Here is a 22,361-nt window from a genome sequence, read left to right as displayed (position 1 = left end):
GAAGGAGAATTGTAGGACTCTCTTCCCACCGAAATAGGAGAAAGAGAAGTAAAAAAAAAAAAACAACACAGCTGCTGGAGACCTACCATCCAGTGCCTTGTGGGGACAACAACTCCCAGGATTCCCAGCCAGTTGGGACTTTGAGGGTAAGGAAGACAGGCACAAGGCAACGGCAACATTCTGTACTTAGCTGAGTTTTTTTTCAACCCAGTCTTTATTATTGTTTGTAAATAACTCAAGGGGGGAGAACATATCCTAATATTACTCCTATTTTCTCTGCAACAACAACCTTGTGAGGTGGGTTGAACGGCTGAGGGAGAGAAATGACTGTTTCAAGGTCACTCAGCTGGTTTTCATGTTCTAAGGCAGAACTAGAATTCACCATCTCCTGGTGATTGGCCCAGAGTCACCCAGTTGGTTTTCATGCCTAAGGTGGGACTTGAACTCCCCACCTCTGGGTTTCTAACCTGGTAACTTAGCCGCAATGCCATACTGGCTCTTAAGAAAATTTAAGGCACTTTTAAGGCAGGATTTGAGCATTCCTAGGTTGTGCTTGCTGATTGTGAAGGTTGCGACTGCTGATAATCTGTGGCAGCGTTTTTCAGTCTTAGCATCTTTAAACCGTGGGGACTTCGACTCCCAGAATTCTCCAACCAGCACAGATGAATTCTGGGAGTTGAAGTCCATATATCTTAAAGGTGCCAAGATTTGAGAAACACGAATGTAGGGCTTGGGGTGTTGGGAAAACTGTAACCTTGAAACGGAAGTTTCTGAAAACTTCAATCCCCAGCAATCTCAATCAATATAGTGAATAGGGAGCATGCTGGGAGTTGTAGTTCAAAATCTTCTGGAGGACCTGAGGTTCCTGCCCCTGAAGCTTTTAACCATAGAGTAATGGCTATATCTAAACTGAGCCAGCATGTTAGCTGGTTTAACGATAGAAGATGATTTCTGGGGTGGGAAAGGGTTAAACTAGATGACCTCTATACTCCCTTCCGATCCTTACCTTGTGTGTTTCTTGCCTACTGTATGCTTCTTGCCTGACTCCACTCAAGTTGACCAAACCCAGGTGAAAAAGACAGAATAACAAGATTGGAAGGGACCTGGGAGATCTTCTAGTCCAACCCCCTGGCTCAAGCAGAAAACCCCATAACATATCAGACAAATGGCGCTTCAGTCTCTTCTCAAAAACTTCCACTGATGGAACACCCATAATGTCTGAATGCAACCTGTTCTATTGATCGATTGTGTACTGTGTAGATGAGGCAAATTTGCCCCCAATTTAATGCCCTGTGAATTTTGGCTGACTTTTCTTAAACAATTCTGGTCATCTCCCAAATTAATGTTGGCTGAAAATCCAGCAAGGTCTGGGCCTAGTCTCAGAAATGGCAATGACTCAAATTGAGTAGGCGTTGAAAGGTCTTTCTTTCTTTCTTTCTTTCTTTCTTTCTTTCTTTCTTTCTTTCTTTCTTTCTTTCTTTCTTTCTTTCTTTCTTTCTGCCTTTTTTCTATCTTTTTTTCTGTCTTCCTTTCTTCCCCCTCCCTTCCCCTTCCTCCCTCATTCTTTCTTTTTCTCTTTCCTACCTTCCTTCCCTTTCTCCAACTTTTTCTTTCTTTCTTTCTTTCTTTCTTTCTTTCTTTCTTTCTTTCTTTCTTTCTTTCTTTCTTTCTCCCTCCCCTCTCTTCCTCCCTCCCCCTTTCTTTCTTTTCTTTTCTCTCTTTTTCCTTCTCTTCCCTCCCTTTCTTTCTCTTTTCTTTCTGTTTTTTCTCTTTCCTTCCTTCTCCTCCCTCCCTCTTCTTCCTTCCTTCCTTCCTTCCTTCCTTCCTTCCTTCCTTCCTTCCTTCCTTCCTTCCTTCCTTCCTTCCTTCCTTCCTTCTCTTCTCTTCCTTCCTTCCACTTTCCTTTTCCTTCTCTTTCTTCCCTTCCCCTTCCTTCCTTCCTCTTTCCTTTTCTTCCTTCCTTCCTTCCTTCCTTCCTTCCTTCCTTCCTTCCTTCCTTCCTTCCTTCCTTCCTTCCTTCCTTCCTTCCTTTCCAGAGGATGTTTGGGGTAGGTTGCATTGTTGCTAAAATGCAGTAATTCCTAGATATGCCTCAATTGCTCTCTTACTGAGCATCTCTTTCAGCAGCACACCTCTGAATGTGCTCGTGTTTGAGGAAAAGGCACGTTGTGGTTGCGTGTCCAAAAAACATCTTGCCCAGGAAGAAATCTTGTTGGTTGCAAAAACACACACCTTTTGCCGCTTTTAATTTTGCGTCCCTCAGATTCATATTTCCCTGACCCAAGTCCCAATCATTAGGAAATGCTTACGTGCTGTGCCAAAAAAACAACATTCGGCCTTCAGTTTGTTTGACAACATACAACAACCATTGCAGGAATTGGGAACTCCGGCAACTTGAGCGATTGGTCAATGGATAACTTTGGGAGATTTGCGGAGGTGAAAAATCTACTTGCAAACACGCCATTTCTATTCACAGTCTGTTTATGAGGAGGACAGATTGACCTCCTCTTCCTCTAAGGAAGTAGTGTCAACACTTGGCTGGATCTTCTCTAATCTATTTCCTTCTATTGTTTATCTGCTTCTGGGCTGTTAAATTAACCTCACTTGAAGCCTTTTCCCATTTACACCTGAGCATGGCTGAAAAGGTGTCCATTTTAACCCTGCTCTGCTTTTTAACACTGCTATGTACAGAATAACAAGAGTTGGAAGGGACCTTGGAGGTCCTCTAGTCCAACCCGCTGCCTAAGCAGGAAACCCTATATGGGTAGACCTCGACTTAACCAGAGTTCATTTAGTGACCATTCCAAGTTACAATGGCACTGAAAAAAAGAGACCTATGACAATTTTTCATACTTACAACCATTGTAGCATCCCCATGGTTACGTGATTTATGTTGGGATGCTGGACAATTGACTTATACTTATGACAGTTGCAGTGTCCTGGGGTCATGTGATTCCGGCAAGCAAAGTCAATGAGAAAAGTTGGCAAGAAAGGTCATAAAATGGGGCAAGACTCACTTAACAGATTTCTCACCTAGCAACATCAATGTTGGGCTTAATTGTGGTCGTGAGTTGAGGACTACCTGTACCATTTCAGACAAATGGTTGTCCAACCTCTTCTTAAAAACCTCCCGTGATGGAGTATCCACAATTTCTTGAGGCAAGTTGTTCCACTGATCAATTGTTTTCACTGTCAGGAAATTTCTCCTTAGTTCTAGGCTGTTTTTTTTTCTGTTAGAAATTCTGTTTATATACAGCACCACAGATCAAACAAAGAGTACAGTCACCATGTGCTTTACTGCTTAGCTGTTCAACTTAATAGGAAACTCTACCTAGGGTAAAACAACGAACTTGTAAACAATGCCATTCACTGGCTGAGTACTTTGGTAGTTGTTACAAAAAGTTACTTCCTATCAGCGCATTCCAACACTTCCCTTGTTAGTTTCCATCAAGAGAACCAACCTAGAACTTAAGAAATTTAATTGTGACAATTGCCAAGCATCTGAATTTTGATCACGTGAACGTGGGAATGCTGCAACAGTCATAAGTGTGAAAAATGGCCATCATTTTTGTTGAGGGCTACCTGTAATGACTTACAGTGGGAATTCTGCTCCCAAATGTGGTCGTAAGTCGAGGAACACTGCATGAGGCTCCAGAGTAAGCATTGCTTTGGACCAAGTGCTCTTAGCTTGAACCACACAGATTGAGGTGAACCTGTTGTTCTTTGTTGTTTAGTCGCTAAGTTGTGTCCAACTCGTTGTGACTCCCATGGCATGTCCTTCCAAAGGGGAGCCAGGGTCGATCCCCTTGAGGATCGACTGATTGGATCTCCTCGCAGTGCAAAGGAGACGACACTCAAGAGTCTTCCCCAGCGCCCACAATTCGAAAGCGTCAGTTCTTCGGCGCTCAGCTTTCCTTCTGGCCCGCCTCTCACGGTCGTACACACTAGCGATGGCCAAGTAGGGAATTAATAGTTAATGGTTAGTAGGGAATTCATTAATTAGTTAGTAAGGAATGTGGAGAGTCACATTCAAAGCCTCGGGAAGGGATCCGTTGGGGAAGCCTTTGGAAATCACTCAATGGACCGAATTCTTTTCCTTTTCTCCTTTCAGGGACCGGTTCCAGCATCTTGTCGGCCCTTCAGGATCTCTCTTGGCTGTCCAAGTCAAAAGTGGAGAAGCAACTGCAGATCATTTCGGTGCTGCAATGGGTGGTCTCATTCCTTATGATGGGTAAGGAGATCGTTTTGTCTTTTTGCTCGAGACTTTTGGGGTGGTGCCTATTGGGAGATAGGGGTGCATGGATTACTAAAGATGTCTTCAAGAAAGACTGGACTAGACAGACCAGACCAGACCAGAAATGAAATAATGGAATGGAATTGAATGGAATAGACAGACTAAAAATAACAGAAGGAATAGGAATAGAATAGAACAACAGAGTTGGAAGGGGTATTCAAGGTCTTCTAGTCCAACCCCCTGCTCAAGCAGGAGACCCTATAACATTTCAGACAAATGGTTGTCCAATCTCTTCTTAAAAACCTCCAGTGATAGGAGCAGCCACAACTTCTGAAGGAAAGTTGTCCTACTGGTTGATTGTTCTCGCTGTCAGGAAATTTCTCCTTAATTCTAGCTTGGTCTTCTCCTTGGTTAGTTTCCATCTGTTGCTTCTCAACCTGCCCTCAGGTGCTTTAACAGAAACTAACAGAGTTGGAAGGGACCTTGGAGGTCTTCTAGTCCAGCCCTTCTCAGGCAGGAGTCCCTATACCCGTGATGGCAAACCTATGGCATGTGTGCCACAGGTGGCACGCAGAGCCATTTGTGCGGGCACGCAAGCCCCAGCCAAACTTACCTGCACTGCGCATGCGCATGCCTTCCAGGTGATTTTTGGGTCTCTTGAGGCCTTTTCCGGCCTCCCAGAATCTCGAGGGAAGCCTCTGCAGCCTTTGGAGGCTGAAAAACAGGCCCGTTTGTCACTTCCTATATTTCCAGAAATACCAGAAGTGACAAAACGGGCCCAGTGCAGTAAGGGGGTGGCGGGAGGGCATCATGTGCGCATGCACAGGAGGCGTGGGGGTGCAACATGCATTGCCTTCTGAGTGCTGGCATGTGAGCATGTGCCCGCGAGCGTGAATGCAACTGTTGGCATAGGAGCCCAAAAAGGTTAGCCACCACTGCCCTATACCATGTCAGACAAACGCTTGTCCAATCTCTTCTTAAAAAAACCCCAGTGATAGGAGCGCTCACCAAATGGCTCTTTGAGTGTTTAAGGTTGTCAACCCCTGCCCTATACCGGTGGTTGCCAACCGGTGGGCCGGGGACCACCGTTGGTCCGCAAGAAAATTTTGGTGGTCCACAGAGAAATGCCCCTCCAAGCCCTCCCCCAAAACAATTAATGCAGGCTGCGTGGGAACACAAGGCCGCGCTGCCCACATGGCCCACCCTCCCATTGGCGCCCACCCTTCGGCTGAGTGCAAACCTTACCTTGAGTAGAGCCACGCGAGCTGGAACTGGAAGGTAAGACCAACGGCGGGGGAGAGAAATCCGCCCCGGGGTGGCTCGCTGACGTTGGTGGAAAAGTCGGTCCCATATTCCAGAGCTGCTATAGTCACAAGACTGGCGCTTTGGTCATCCCGGAGCAGCTCCTCCTCCAGTCCCTGGTAGGCCGGTGTACCTGGGTGGAGGAGCAACTGATCTTTATTTTTATTTTATTTTATTTGTCAATTGTTTACAAGATAATAAGTATAAGTGTATACATAGTTATGAATACATGAAATGGGTACATATAAGAAAAATAAAAGAAAAATAAAAGAAACAATAGGACAGGGACGGTAGGCACGTTGGTGCGCTTATGCACGCCCCCTACAGGCCTCTTAGGAAAGGGGTGAGGTCAATAGTAGACAGTCTAAGGTTAAAGTTTTTGGGGTTTGGGGAAGAAATCACTGAGTCAGGTAGAGTATTCCAGACATTGACCACTCTGTTGCTGAAGTCGTATTTCCTGCAATCAAGCTTGGTGCGGTTAACCTTGAGTTTGTATCTGTTGTGTGCTCTTGTGTTGTTATGGTTGAAGCTGAAGTATTCATTGACAGGTAGGACATTGCAATGTATGATTTTATATACCATGCTTAGGTCAGACCGAAGACGGCCTAATTCAAGGTTTTCTAGTTCTTGAATTTTTATTCTATGTTGTATCTTGTATGACCAAAGGGCCAGTCCTGTGACTCCTGCAGCTCTGGAATAAGGGACTGACTTTCCCACCCACGTCAGCCAGCCACCATCAGTCAAAATCCATATTAGAGGTCCGCGGGATTTAAAATTATGAGTTTGGTGGTCCCTGAGGTCCAAAAGGTGGCCGGCCCCTGCCCTATACCATTTCTATACCATTTGGTAATGATAATGGAACACACGGGAGCTCTAATTCTTTTCTCTCCCAAATTCAGACCCTTTCTCCTTATTCAGTTTTATCTAAACCTTGGATAATGTCCCAAAATTTGCGGGTAAAAAGGGGAGGTTAAGTGCTTGTACCGAGCCAAAGGACCTGGACAACAAAATCCCAATTTTTATCTATCCCGTGATCCAAAATACGAGTGTGACCGTGACTTTTCAAGGCCATTGTGTGTGTGTGTGTGTGTGTGTGTGTGCGGGGTGGGTCAAAGATCCACCCCTGCTTGGAACAAATGGATTTTCTGTACGCCTCAAAACTTGTTTGCGGAAAATTTGGCTTCGTGCCCTCTCTGGTGTTTTTTTCACCCTCACACGGATAACAAAATCTCCATGTCTGGCCCCTTTTTCCTTTTGAAAAGGACCGAGGGTAACTTCACGGGTAGTCCTTAACGTGGGACCGTTCGTTTGATCTCGATTCAAATTTATGACGGCTTTGGAAAAAAACGCCTTCCCTGTATGACGGTCGCACAAAATTCAAAAATTTTAGCAACAGGTTCTCTGCCCGGTGGCTGGGTGGGCGTGGCTATGGTGGGCGTGGCCTAATTGGCCTCCTGCATCGTGGCACGGGGGGGGTGTTTTCGCCCTCCCCGGGCTCCAGAGGCTTTTCTCGAGCCTCCAGGAGGGTGAAAACGGCCTCCCAGGGCTACGGAGGCTCTCTGGAAGCCGGAAACAGGCCCATTTCCGGCCTTCCCAAATTTCCAGAAGGCCTGTTTTTCAGCCTTCCTGAGCCTCTGTGTGCGCCCTGCACTTACCTGGGATCCAAAATGGGCCGCGGAGATTCCTGAGAGGGGCGGGGAGGGGTGGGCAGGGCCAGCCAGGGTTGGGATCTCCTGGTTCACTGAACCGGCCAAAAAAATTAGCTAACGGTTCGGTACGGATTTGCCCAAACCGGGGAGAACTGGTAGCAGCCCAGTCTTGGTTACAGCATCCTGAGGTCATGTGACAGGGATTTGGGACCGGTTTCCAGCAAAAAGACATCCATGTGGGGATTCTGGATTGGTTTAACGACTGGGTGATTTGCTTTAATGGCGGATGTAAAAAAAAAACAACCCAGGTGTATCATCAGATCTGGTCACATGATAATTTAACTTATGACCTCTGTGACTTACGAGGGAAATTCCACTCCTAACTTGTGGTTGTAAGTCGAGGACTACAATTGAGCCTGGAATTAGTCCTCGACTTGACAGCTATTCATTTAGTGACCGTTTGAACGGCCCTGGAAAAGGGGCTTAACAACCGTTGCAGCATCCCTCGTGGTCACGGGATCAAAATTTGGATGCTTGGCAGCTGCCTCGTGTTTATGACAGTCTCAGTGATCCCCTTTTGCGACCTTCTGAGGAGCCAAGTCCGCGGGGAAGCCCGATTCACTTAACAACCACGTTGCTCCCTTATCAACCGCAGTGATTCACTTAACAACGTGGCAAGAAAGGTCGTTAAAAGAGGGGCCACTTAACAAAGCTCTCGCTTAACAACAGAAAACGCGGGCCCCAATTGTGGCCGCTGAGCGGAAGATTGCCTGTAGATAAATACTTTAGAGAAAACACGTAATCAGATTCAGAAGGGATCTTGTAGGTCATCTAGTCCAACCCCCTCCCACCCAAGCAGGAGACCCTACACCATTTCTGACAAATGGCCGTCCAGTCTCTTCTATGAAAGCTTCCAGGGATGAAGCTCCCACAACTTCCAAGGGAAAGCTGTTCCATTCCAGTTGTGGTTTATTTACCTGGCCGACTTTGTGAATTGCACCTAGGTGCAGGGTCTGTGAATAAGGGGAGCGTCTAGATTGCTGTGCCTAGACAAACCCCCCACCACCACTCACAAAATTCCTGGGCCACATCCGAAAAAAATTGCTTAATAGTGAGTCATTTTCCTTTATTTTTATTTTTTTAAACAAGGTGCTTGTGCTATAATTCCCAGCTCGTGTGATCTTTGCCTGGAGAATTCTGGGAGTTGAAGTGCAACAATATTTTTTTTGTGGGCGGGGGAAATTATTTGTTAATGCCACCCTTTCTTTTGGCCAGTTTAAGCTGCCCTATCCTTGGTAAAATGACCCAGAATGTGTTTCTCTTTACTTGGGCAACCAAAACCCCTTGGCAGAGAAGATTGTTAAATAAATAACGTGGCATTTCTCAAACCATGGAAGGCAGCCGGGGATATTGAGCTCTCATGCCATCTTATTAGAACATGGCATGGCCCAAAGGATCAGTATAACGGGGTTGGAAGGGGACCTCAAAGGTCTTCTAGCCAACCCCCTGCCCAAGCAGGAGACCCTATATACCAGTGGTGGCTAACCTTTTGGGGCTCCTGTGCCAAAAATGGTGCGCGCACTTGTGTGCCAGCACCCAGAAGGCAATGCACCCTACGCATGCACGTGCAATCCTCACCCACCCCTGCCACCCCCTTATCTGCACTGTGCCTCACAGCTGATTTTCGGCCAGTTTGAGGCCGTTTTCGGCCTCTCAGAGGCTTCAGGAAGGCTTCTGCAGGCTTTTCAGGATGAAAAAATAGGCCTGTTTCGTCACTTCCGGTATTTCCGGAAAAACAGGAAGTGATGAAATGGGCCTAGTTTTCGTCCTGAAAAGCCTGTAGAAGCCTTCCTGAAGCCTCTGGGAGGCCTAAAAAAACCTCAAACTGGCTGAAAATCAGCTGTGAGGCTCGCGCATGCGCAGTGCAGTAAGTTTGCCTGCAGCTCGCATGCCGGCACAAATGGCTCTGCTTGCCACCTGTGGCACGCGTGCCGTAGGTTTGCCATCACAGCTATGTACCGATCTGAACAAATGGCTGTCCGATCTCTTCTTTAAAAAAGCTTCAATCGCCAGCAACCTCAGCCAATATGGTGAACGGGGGTGGGGCAGGCATGCTGGGAATTGTAGTTCAGCATCTTCTGTCCCTGAAGCTTTTAACCGTGGCTATATCTAAACTGAACCAGCATCAAATTGATTTCGTGATGGAAATAGATTTCTGGGGTGGGAGTGGGATGGATTAGATGACCTCTGTCCTCCCTCCCGATCCTTCCATGTTCTATGTTCCTTGCCTGTGTGGGAGATGGCATTTCTCAACCCAGGTTGACCAAACTGGGTTGAAAAGGACAAAATGACAGAATAACAGAGTGGGGAGGCACCTCGGAGGTCTTCTAGTCTAACCCCCTGCCCAAGCAGTATACCCTACACTATTTCAGACAAATAGTTGACTAATCTCTTCTTAAAAACATCCAGTGATGAAGCAAAGACAATTTCTGGAGACAAGTTGTTCCACTGGTTAATTGTTCTCCCCATCAGGAAATGTCTCCAGATTTCTAAACTGGTTAAAGTAAAATTATGTGCCAAGATGCAGCTGTAATGATTTGCAGGTTTATGACAACCTGCTCAGGGTATTTTCTGGCTGTGATGTTCGCAAAAACATTTAACTCTTTTTGTTGTACAAAAGCTTGGAACCTTTTATTTGATCTGGGAAGGTAGTTTGAAGAAGGGGACACATTTGAAGCTCCAGGGGTGCCCTCCAGATTCCCTTGCCCAAATCTGTCCCAAATTACACTTGGATTCAGGTGGTCCTTGACTTATGACATATTTGTTTTGCGACTGTTCGAAGTTGCAACGGCCCACTGTGACTTCCCACTGGTCCTCGCACTTAAAACATCACGTGATCAAAAGTCAAGCCCTTGGCAATTACTATGTATTTACAATGGTCACATTGTCCCAGGATTATGTGAATGCCATTTCAATCAATCAATCAATCAATCAATCAATCAATCAATCAATCAATCAGAAGGGACCTTGAAGGTCTTCTAGTCGAGCCCCCTGCTCAAGCAGGAGAACCTAGACCCTTTCAGATAAGTGACTGTCCAGTCTCTTCTTAAAAACCTCCAGTGATGAAGTGCCTATGATTACGAAAGGCAACTTCTGTTCCACTGGTTAACTGTCCTCACTGTTAGGAAATTCCTCCTCAATTCCAGGTTGCTTCTCCCCTGGATTAGTTTCCATCCATTGTTTCTTGTTTTGCTTTCAGGTGCTTTGGAAAATAAATTGACCCCTCAAATACTGGAAGGCTGCTGTCATGTCCCCACCTAGTCCTTTTCTGCAGACTGGCCAAACCCAAATCCTGCAACCATTTTTCATATGTTTTAATATCCATAAGAATGGAATGGAATGGAATAGAGAATAGAATAGAATAGAATAGAATAGAATAGAATAGAATAGAATAGAAAAGAATGGAGTGGAGTGGAGTGGAATGGAATGGAATGGAATCGAATGGAATGGAATGGAATGAAATAGAGAATAGAATAGAATAGAATAGAAAATCAAATCGAATCGAATAGAGAATAGAGAATACAATAGAGAATAGAATGGAATGGAATGGAATAGAGAATAGAATAGAATAGAATGGAATGGAATGGAATGAAATAGAGAATAGAATAGAATAGAATAGAATAGAATAGAATAGAATAGAATAGAATAGAAAATCAAAATTGAATCATCGAATCGAGAATAGAGAATAGAATAGAGAATAGAATGGAATGGAATAGAGAACAGAGAACAGAATAGAAATAGATGATAGAATAGAATAGAATAGAATAGAATAGAATAGAATAGAGAATGGAATGAGAATGGAATGGAATGGAACAGAGAACAGAATAGAGAATAGAATAGAATAGAATAGAATAGAATAGAATAGAATGAATAGAATGAATAGAATGGAATGGAATAGAATAGAGAATAGAAGAGAAGAGAAGAAAAGAGAGAATAGAATAGAATAGAGAATGGAGTGGAATGGAATGGAATGGAATGGAATAGAATAGAATAGAATAGAATAGAATACAGAATAGGATGTAGAATAGGATGTAGAATAACTACAATGAAATTAAGACTAAAAATGAAATTAAGAGACAAAGAAGAGTCGATATATTATAATGTCTGGAGTGCCTGGTATGAATGGTTTAAGAATAAAAAATCAAAATGGCAATTAGGTAAAGAATAGGAAACTATGTAAATACTTCTATCTATTTTCATATCTATCTATAGTTATTTATATATTAAGTTGAAATTGTCTAATGAAAGAAATGCGTATATAGAAAGGTGATAAGGAAATGTAAAAGATGCCTTGACGCTGACATGATGATGTATAAGGTTTTATTTTATGTTTTTAAATTTTGAAAACTAAATAAAATTGACTAAATTAAAAAAATAGAATAGCATGTAGAATAGAATAGAATAGAATGTAGAACAGAAAAGAAAAGAAGAAGAGGGAACTTTCAGATCATCTCCAGGCCTTTAATCAACTTGGTTGCTCTTTTCAGCCCCCTGTCACTTTTTCCTCAGTGCTGTTGTAATTTTGAACCGCTGCTAAATGAACGGTTGTAAGTCGAGGCCTACCTCCCTGTATTCAAAACCCCTTTCCCAAAGAGCCTCCCTTTGACCAAACTGGCACCCCTAGCTCTGCCAGTCTTCATTCAGTGCCAGCCTCAGAATCTCTGGGCTAGTAAACATGTTTATTCCTACAAGGGTTATTCCCTCCTCACCCCCCTCCACCACCCCCCGGGACAAAGTGCAATTAATAAATACATGCAAAGTGCAGTTAATAAATTCCTCCCCGTTGCAGCTCAGGTAGCTTTTTAATTACAGGATCGTTTAGTCTTACCTTTTCCCCAGGTGGGGAGGCTTCCTAGCTTGCCAGTGGGCGGTTGGGATCATTTTCCTTGCCCTCAGCTGTGTGTGGCACATTTATTGTTCCTTTAGGACAGGGTTCAGCCGAGAGGATTGATTCCTTAACGGATGTAAGACCTCGACTTACATCCACAATGGAGCCCAGCCATTTCAGTCGTGAAGCGAGACATTGGTTAAGGCAGTTTTGCCCCGTTTGTTTTTTTTTTACCACGTTTCTTGCCAGAATTGTTAGCTCTGGGTTTTCCCTCCCCCGAGAGAAATCCAAAGATCCATTCCCTGCGTTCGTTAGCCCATTCACATGGCCCAATCAAATCTTCATTCCAACTGGAGACCTTCGACCAGATGCTCTCCCCTCCAGGTGCCGGGCAACATGTCCTTGACTCTCTGAAAAAGAGTGTTGTTGAGTCTCACTAAGAAATCCCCCCTCCCAAATTCCCAGGTACTAAATGTGGCAGCCTCGAAGCTTCCAAGGGGGAAAAAAATGGCTTTTCTGAAGCGGGACATTTGTTAAGGTAGTTTTGCTCTATTTTTTACGACCTTTCTTGCCAGAGTTGTTAAGTGAGTCACTTTACTTGTTAAGTGAGTCCCATGGTTTGTTAATCGAATTGGGTTTGTTTCCCCATTGACTTTGCTTGTCGGAAGGATGCCAAAGGGGAATCACGTGACCCCGGGACACTGCGACCGTCATAAATACGAGTCAGCAACCAAGTGTTTGCCTATTGATCACGTGACCGGGGGTGTGTGCTGCAACGGTCGTAAGTATGAAAAACAGTTCACATTAACAATCACTGCAGCATCCCCAGGGTCATGTGATCAAAATTCAGACACTCGGCAACCGACTTCTATTTGTGACGGTTGCAGTGTCCCCATTTTGCAACCTTCTCACCAGCCAAGTCATTGGGGAAGCCAGATTCCCTTAACAACCATGTGACTAACTCAGCTGCAGGGATTCCCTTAACGCTGGCAGGAAAAGACGTAAAACGGGGCAAAATTCATTTCACAATTCCTAACCACATAATTTTGTGGCTCAGTTTGTGGTCATAAGTCAAGGACCACCTGGATCAGCAATTTTTCTAAGGTGGGATTAGAACTCACCGCAGCTTTGGGTTTCTGGAAAATTCTCTTTGGAAGACAGAAGCGTTGCTGAGAACTTTCGACTCCTCCAACCTGACACTTCGTTTTCCTTTGAGGGAAATCCATGAAATAGGAAATAATTTCCAACCTGGATTAATGTTCTCTTCTCTTCTCTTTTCCTCCAGGTATTATATGCACCATTATCCTACTATATATACTCTGCACAGACTGTTGGATTATAGCAGTTCTATACTTAGTGTGGTACGCCTTCGACTGGAACACTCCGAGCAAGGGTAAGTGTCAGGCCTGCCCCAATCCAATCCCTTAGGAAAGAAAGACCCTCGACTCCACGTGGTTAAATCAAAGGGTTCTTTTACTAAGGACGTTGGTTGCAGTAAAACCAGGCTAGCTCTGAAATCTTCCACGTTTACTAGATAACAAAAATAAGGTGTAGGTTGGGCCACAGTCCATCCCGCCGTGCCACGATGTGTCCGTTTCCAGCCAACCGGAGCTCACCAAGATATTTTGAGAATTTTTCGGGTAGGTTGGAGGACAATCCGTATATTTCTCAAAGTACCTGGTCATAGGTTGGTGATACAAACAGGATTCAACAGCTCTGGTCCTATCTCACCTGTCCTTCCCCCTCCCAATTTCCTATCACATAGCCACAAAGCTTTCCCGCCCTTTCATCCTTCCTTCCAACGTTTGATGGCGAGATGCCTGTGAGGCGCCAAGCCGAACCAGGCGGAGCTGACAGTAAGGAATACAATTTTGCAATTTAAAAAAAGAAAAAATCTGAGAAGGGCTTTTTTTTCTCCCTTCTTTAGGAGAGTTGTGGAGGTAGTCCTCAACGTAGGACCCTAATTGAACCACAGTCCTAACCTGTGATGGTCATTAAGTGGGACATCATATTACTGTGCCAGATTTTGCCACCTTTTTGCGGCAGTCTTTAAGGAAGCCCGTTGTTCCCTGTGTGTTTTTTTTTTTTTCAGAAAGCCGAAGTCAACACCGGTTTTCCACTAAAAAATGTTATAAATTGCAGTCAATCTAGGCACCTTTAAGACCTTCAACTCCCAGAGTTATTCTGCATTTTGTATCTTCAGATGCAGGGTAGAAATTGATGAGAAGAAATGATTTTTTTCCCCAGATATAAATTGAAGGCCAAATATGGCTTTTTCAGGCTTGTGCCTTGGCGTGCATATTTTCCAACTAGCTGGATTCCCATCCTGCTTACAATCTTGGTGAAGGCTGTTGCCTTCTGGCAGAAGATACAGAACAATTAAAACTCGGACCACACGTTTTCCCAGAGCTATAATTGCACTTAACAATGAATTTAAGGAACACCATCAGTGACCACCAGTGCTGGACAGGATTACTTGGTTTGTTGTGTGAATGCTCATGTGTTTTTAAGGGGTGGGGAATTTTGGTGGTTGGGGAGGTGTTGTGTGTGTGTGCCTGTTGAGTCTGGTCTCTGGGTGTTATGTGAATTTCGTTGTATGTATACTGTGTATATACGTACAATGGCAATAAATAATTCAATTCAATACCCATGCTTCACTATGAAACTATGTGGTTGGACTTAGTTTTGGGGGAGGAAAATAAAAGGGGAAAAATTCTGCCTCTGCCTACCAGCATCTGGCTAGTGTCCTGTCAGTATGTGAGAGTTGAGTGCTGTTTGGAAACTGAAACAGTATTTGCTGTGTGAACAAGGAGGAGACAGCAAGGAGCCTGGGCGTGGCTTAGATCAACTGTTCTGTACTAAAGCTGCTTGGTGCTGCTGTGAAACTGAAACAAACTCCTCTGCATGTGTTTTGCATTTGGAGCAGATTTCTTTTCAGCTGGGGAGTGGGAGTAGAACTCTTTAGCATCAGAGCACGTTAATAATAATAATATAGGAAATGCTAATGCTTTGATGGTCATTTCGAAAAATCCTTTCTTAGTGAGCCCCTAGAAGCCGAGAGGAACCTACGGGCCAAATTTCACGTTTGTAGGCTTTACGGTTCAGGAGATTTTGGGACGATGCATGAGGGGTCTTTCGCTCTTATATAGATAGATTTGAGCATCATGGTTAACTAAATTAGCTTCACCAATATATGGCATTTGGCTGCACTTTCCTTGTTTATATATCCTCATCTCTCAATCTTTTCTCTTATATTTTTTTTTTCAAAGCTGGAAGAAGATCTCAGTGGATTAGAAACTGGGCCATTTGGAGATACTTCCGAGATTACTTTCCAATCCGAGTGAGTTGCTGTTGGGATGTCTCTATCAGAGATGACTTCAATGAAGCGTTAAAATGCTTTGGTTTTTTTTTTAAATTTATTTATTTTTTTAATGTATTTGTAGAATTTCTTGGCCACCCATCTTACCACAGAATAGGTCTTGGCTGGCTTACAATCTTAAAAAAGATTAAAAATGATACTTTCACAGGAAGTCCTTGACTTATGACCAGAATTGGGACTGAAACCCGTAGCAAAGCAGCAAGGTCATTAAGTGAGCCGTGGCCGATATTAGGACCCTTTTTGGCCACGGTTGTTAAGTGAATCTCGCTTGTGCCATTGACTTTATTGAAAGCCTCTGGGAAGGCCATAAACGGCAGTCACGTAACACCCCGGAATGCTCCAACCGTCCTAAATACAGGCCGGTTGCCAAGCACCTGAATTTCAATCCTGTGACCATGGGGAATACTTTGATAGTCGTAAGTGTGAGGACGGGTTGCAAGTCACTTTTTTCAGCGCTGTTGTAACTTTGAACATCCATTACATAAACGGTCGCAAGTCGAGGACCACCTGTAGCATGTGTCGTGCTCCTGTGCCCACGTAGGTTAAGAAAGTTTGGGGTGTAATGAATGAGATGGCCGAACTATTAATTACACTTCCCGAGTGGGCCAATATGGAGGAGGTCCTCCAGGCACGGGCGCTGCTGTGTTTCACCGGTCACTTCTACAGGATGGCCAGAGGGGTCGACATTGCGTCAACCAACTCAGCTGGTCTACCAAATGAGATCTATGGTAGTGTTTTGCAATCTTGGCAATTTGAAGAAGTTATGGACTTTTTTTTGTAATATTTTTTTTTTAAAAATTGTATATACAATAAATCCATTCCATTTCAATTGTGCGTCGATTAGGTAGATATTTCAACTACTTAACCATTATTAAGAATATTCTTATCCAACTTAACAATATAACAATAATCACAATCCCTTGTATGTAGTATAAATGAGATCCAATATGTCCATTACATTAGTTTTCTCTTACTGCTCTATGAATATATCTAATCCCTTCTATTTTCTATCCATTGATAAATCCCATAGCATATAATATTCAGATTTTTCTTTTTCTTTCATTTCTAATGTCTGTCTGTTCATTTCTGCACATTCAAATATTTTTTCAATTATTTTTCCCTCTATCGATATCTTATCGCTCTTTCAGTTTTGGAAAAATACAATTCTAGCTGCTGTTAAAACATGTGTAATTAAGTAGCTCTTTTCTATACTATAACCTTCTGGTACTATTCCTAGTAGGAATATTTCAGGCTTAAAATCTATATGTTGTTTAATTATTTTTTCCAATCGTGTGTATTTTAGTCCAATACATTTTAGCTTCTGTACAAGTCCACCACATATGGTAATATGTTCCGGGTATTTGATGACATTTCCAACATTTAATTGATTTACCTTTAAACATTTTTGCTAATTTTGCTGGAGCTAAGTGCCATCTATAAAACATCTTGTGTAGATTCTCTTTATATGCTGTCGATATTGTCAATTTATAGTTCCTAAAAGTTTGTGGACTTCATGCTGGCTGGAGAATTCTGGGAGCTGAAGTCCACAGCCTCTTCAAATAGCAAGGTTGAGAAACAGCGCTTTAATGCTTTTTTATCCAGCACCTTATCTTCAAACATCTTGCTCAAATCTGGCTCGACTTTCTCTTTGTCTGCTCCTCCCAACTTTGACCTTAATTTCCAAACTGGTTGAGCCAGAATTTGTTCGTGTTTTTCTGGAGATTGTGCAAAATAGTGTCGCATCCTTGTGATTGATGTGCAAAAAAAATAGGATGAGAGCTGCTACAGCTTTTTCATTTTTCATTCCAACCCTGGGAAGCTCTTTGCAGTCCATTCCTTATATGACAAATATTTGGAGTGATATCGGGCTGAAAAACTCTGCATTTGATGGACATCTAATGCTGGACTTGTCCCTACTGTGTTACTTCTTACAAGTTCACAGAGGAAATGAAATCACGGTTATTACTGTTGAGCCAGGAACCACCTACTCTATACCTGTATATTTGTTTTTTCTTGCCTAAGTGTAAAACCTTACTTTCCTCACCAGTGAATTGAATTTTCTTAGATGGGGCCCAGTGTTCATCTGTCGAGATCCTTCAGGTATTACAGAGAATAGGTTAACCCCCTGTTCTTTTTGGCAGCCCCTGAGATATTGGAAGGCTGCTATCATGTCACCCTTAGTCCTTCTTTTCATTAAACTAGACATACCCAATTCCTGCAACCATTCTTCATATGTTTTCACCTCTGGTCCCCTAATCATCTTCATTGCTTTTCTCTGCACTCTTTCCAGAGTCTCAACATCTTTTTTATATTGTAGTGACCAAAACTGGATACAATATTCCAAGGGTGGTCTTTACATTATAAAGCGGTATCAACGCTTCCCGTAATCTTAATTCTATCCCTCTGTTAATGTAGCCTAGGATTGTGTTGGCTTTTTTGGCAGCTGCAGCACACTGCTGGCTCCTATTCAAGTGCTTGTCCCTCTCCCAGTTACCGCTATCGAGCCAGGCATCACCTATTCTGTAGATGCGCATCTATTTTTTCTTCCTTAAATGTAGAACGTTACTTTTCTCATCACTGAATTGCATTTTGTTAGATAGTTCAAATCTGTTCAAATCTGTTAAGATCCTTCGGTATCTTGAGCCTTTCTTCTGGAGTGTTGGCCGTTCCTGCGAGCTTGGTGCCACCTGCAAATTTGATGAATTCCCTTTCTATCCCCTTGTGATGACCCGGGGCATGGCACAAAAGCAACCAAGTCACAAAAGTAGGTAAAGTCCCTTTAATACCTCCAACTTGGCCCCCAATGTCCAGTTATCATCGGCTGGAGAAAAAACCCTCCCAAGAACAGTCTTTAAAGGGAAGAAATTCAGTGCGAACCCCAAAGTACCTATAAATTATAAATAAAAACCAACACAAACCACGCTGCAGCAATTAACGAGGCAGGGCTGGATAAGGAATTGCAGAACTCAAAACATAACGAAACATACAGTTGGGAGGACACCAGAACCCAGATAGGACTTGACAAGCAAAGATAATGCATGCTTTGCTTCTAGCAAGGAGCTGTGCACAAACACCTTCTTTATCCTGTTTCCTCAGCTGCAGCCAATGAAGGGAATCGGGGCCTTTTTCTCCCCCGTAACCCACGTTGCTCCCTTATCCATTCCTCCCTGCGTGCCCTAGGATGAAGAAGGAGGTGAGCCTGGGTCTTCCTCTGAATGCCCAGCCGGCCTGTGCCCTTCCCCAGTTTCCTCCCCAGCCACTGGAGCCACACTCCCACTCCCTGTCACCTGCTCAATCTCCCCCTCAGAATCAGATTCCAACAGGGGCATGACACCCCGTATTTAAATTATTGATTAAGATATTGAAGAGTACTGGACCTAAGACAGAGCCATGCGGTGCTCTACTGCATACTTCCTTCCGTGTAGTTCCATTGAGGACTCCATGTTGAGTGTGGTTGATCAGCCAGTTGCGAATCCAACTGGTGGTGATGCTGCCTATCATGAGGAGGTCTTCTAATCCAACCGCCCTGCTCAGTTCAGGAGACCTTATACCAGTCTGGTCAAACGGTTGTCCAATCTTTACTTGAAAACCTCCAATGATTCAAGCAAACTCTTCCTGTGGTAAATTGTTCTCACTTCAGGAAATTTCTCATTAGTTCTACATTGAATATTTCCTTAGTTAATTTCCCTCGGTTGCTTCTTGTCCTGCCCTCAGGGGCTTTGGAGAATAGCTTGACCCTCTCGTCTTTGTGGCAGCCCCTGAGATATCGGAACACCGCTATCAAGTCAACCCTGGTCCTTCTTTTCATTAAAGTAGATGTACCCAATTCCTGCAAGCCAGGGGTGGGATTCAAAAAACTCAGCCACCGGTTCGCTGCCCGGTTGCTGGGTGGACATGGCCCTAGTGGGAGTGGCCTACCAGAACGAATCCAACTGGTGGATTCGTTCCACCAGTGGCCCTGGGAGGACCATTTTTTGCCTTCTCCAGGGTCCGGAGGCTTCCCCCAGGCCTCTGGGAGAGCCAAAATGGCCTCCCTGGGGTCCGGAGGCCCTCTGGAATCTGGAAACAGGCCCGTTTCTGGACTTCCAGAAGGCCTGTTTTTCATACTCCCAGAGCCTACGGTATCCAAAACGGACCACGTGGAGACTCCTGGGAGGGGTCAGGCAGTGCAGGTGGGGCCAGCCGGTGGGTTCAACTACCAGTTCGGTGAACCAGATGTAAATTTAACATCCGGTTCGCCCAAACTGGTCCAAACTGGCTGAATCCCACCTCTTCCGTAAGCCTTCTTACCAAGAAATAGGTTGTGGTCTACATTGTCAAATGCCTTACTGGAATCCAGTTATACTAGGTCCACAGCATTTCACTGGTCCACTAATTTTGTCACTTTGTCCAAGAATGAAATAAGATTGGTTTGGCATGATCTGTTTTTGACAAACCCATGTTGGCTTCCGGCTGTGACGTTGCTTGCTTCCAGGTGTTCGTACATCTGATTCCCTGGATCTTCCTAGGTATTGATTTCAGGCTCATTGGCCTGCAATTTTCTGGATCTGCTTATTTTTCCTTTTTTTGAAGATGGAAACCACATCGGTTCTTTTCCAGCCCTCTGGTAGTTCCCTGGTGTTCCAGGGTCTTTGAAAGATATATGGTTCAGTGGTTTCTGAGATCTTTCGTGGGCTGGGTCAGAGCCATCAAATCCTATACTATGGCAACATATACATGTTGGATTGAAAGACTCGACTAGCTTTTGAACTTCTGCCCTGGGACTTGTTGTCATCTTTATTTTTTAAAAAAAGCTGAATGGTGACTTGTGTTTGGCTCCTCTCAAAGGGCATCCTTTGATCTACAGATTTTCATTTGCTGTAGTCAGGTTTCTCCTGCTCCAGTTATAAAATACAGTGAACTAAGCCCAGACATGACTTATCTTTTGGTGACGAAGCCCCAATTTAAGTCTCAAAGTCTCTGAAATAATTTCTTTGCAACGATGACGGCCATGCTCTGTAATCCTGAACTCCCTCAGGTTGCAGACGAATTCCTCCATGTTGTCCGAGCTTCAGTGATTCTGGTGAACCCTTAAAGAGGTCCTTAAAAGGCAATTTTCCGGGGGGTGGGGGTGTTTATGGAATTCTACCGGTTCGGCCCGATTCGGGGGAACCGGTAGCTCCGAACATCAGCTGGGAGCGAACCGGTTCGCTCCGAAGATCAAGGTATTTCCTTTTTTTTTCCCACCACCGATCAGCTGTTTTCCGAAGATCAGCTGTGCCGTGTGATTTAGATTGGCTAGAAAGCAGGAAATCGTCGGATTTCTTGCTTTCGAGCTAGTCTAAATTGTGCGGCACAGCTGATTCCCCAACCCTCGCGGTTGTACTGCTTCGCCCAGGAGGCAAAAAATGGGTGGGTGGGGGTGCTGTGCGCCCCCCTGTACCCTGTTTTTGCTCCCAGGAGTTCTTCCCTGAGGCCCAGTAGGCAAAAAAAAATCACTTATTTATTTAGTTTTGCCTACTGGGCCTCAGGAAACCTCCTGAGAGCAAAAACGGGGTGTGAGGGAACGCACAACATCCCCTCTTCTCAATTTTGCTCCCAAGAGGCTTCCCTGAGGCCCAGTAGGCCCCCAAAAACCCCCAACCTCCCACACCCACCCAGTCACATGACCACTTGGCCACGCCCATCTAGCCACGCCCCCAGAACAGGTAGTTAAAACATTTGCATCCCACCTCTGGGCTTTTTCCTTTTCCTGAGACTGGCAAGAAATGTTGCATTGGGGAGAGACCAGTTAGTCCTCGCCTTATGACCACAGTCGAGCCCAACATTTCCCGTCGCTGAGTGAGACTATGATTGAGTCTTGCTCCCCTGTTACGACCCTCCCTGCCGCAGTCGTTAAGGGATTTGCTGCCAGTTGTTCAGAATGGTTGTGAAATCAATCAAGGTTCCCCACTGACTTCGCAAAAGCAGACTGCGTGACCACTGGGGGCCCTGCGCCCATCGTAAGTACATGCCCTCGGTCAGAAATGGTGTAGGGTCTCCTGCTTGGGCGGTGGGTTAGACTAGATGATCTACAAGGTCCCTTCCAACTCCGTTCATCTGAATAAAGAGACTTTGGAAAAAGTGAGAAGAGCAACAAAGATGATTAAAGGCCTGGAGACTAAAAAAAATATGAGGAACGGTTGCAGGAACTGGGCCTGGCTAGTCTAGGGAAGAGAAGGACCAGGGGAGACAGGAGAGCGGCCTTCCAATATTTGACGGGCTGCCCCAGAGAGGAGGAAGAGGGTCAAGCTATTCTCCAAAGCACCTTTAAAAGACCAGACAAGGAATAATGGATGGAAACTGACCAAGGAGAGATTCAATCTGGAAATAAGGAGGATTTTCCTGACAGCGAGAACAATCAACCCACGGAAGAGAGGTTGCCTTAGGACAGGCGCCTCCAAACTTGGCAACCTTAAGATTTGTGGACTTCAACTCCCAGAATTCCTCAGCCAGTCCACGCTGGCTGGGCGATTCTGGGATTTGAAAGTCCACAAGTCTTAAAAAGTTGCCAAGTTTGGAGACTCCTGCCTTAGGAAGTTGTGGGAGCTTCATCCTCTGAGGTTTTTTTTTTTTTTTTAAAGAAAAGACCGGACAGCCATTTGGTGCCTGGGATGGTCCAGGGTCTCTCCCAGCTTGAGACGGGGTGGTGGTGGTGGTGGTTTGGACTAGATGACCTCCAAGGGTCCCTTTCCAACTCCATTCTTCCGTCTGACTCACTGAAGGTGGAGCAAATTTTCCCTTGACCCATGTCTCTCTCTTTCTCTCTCTCTCTCTCTCTTAGCAAACAGCTGGCCAGTGTTTTAAGGACACGGGACGCCCCCTTGCGCTGCAGGAAGGGGTGGGGTCCCAACATTGTGCATGGCACTGAGACCTCTCCGTGGCTTTAGA

At 44.6% G+C, this 22,361-nt stretch overlaps 1 protein-coding gene across 2 annotated transcripts in view; it reads left to right on the top strand.

The window, feature by feature from the left end:
* Positions 1–22,361, top strand: part of DGAT2 (diacylglycerol O-acyltransferase 2) — a 48,016-nt gene that overhangs the window by 12,833 nt on the left and 12,822 nt on the right. For both annotated transcript variants that reach the window (XM_087937834.1, XM_087937835.1), the window contains 3 exons: positions 4,112–4,231; positions 13,359–13,466; positions 15,343–15,413. In XM_087937834.1, the coding sequence (XP_087793960.1) occupies positions 4,112–4,231; positions 13,359–13,466; positions 15,343–15,413 (299 nt within the window). The remainder of the gene's footprint in view (positions 1–4,111; positions 4,232–13,358; positions 13,467–15,342; positions 15,414–22,361) is intronic.

This window comes from Pseudonaja textilis, chromosome 7 (assembly GCF_049901715.1).
Source record: "Pseudonaja textilis isolate UNSWEBS1 chromosome 7, rPseTex1.2, whole genome shotgun sequence".
Taxonomy (NCBI): Eukaryota; Metazoa; Chordata; class Lepidosauria; order Squamata; family Elapidae; genus Pseudonaja; species Pseudonaja textilis.
The sequence above is the reverse complement of the archived record's forward strand: the minus strand, read 5'-3'. Positions and strand labels throughout refer to the sequence as shown.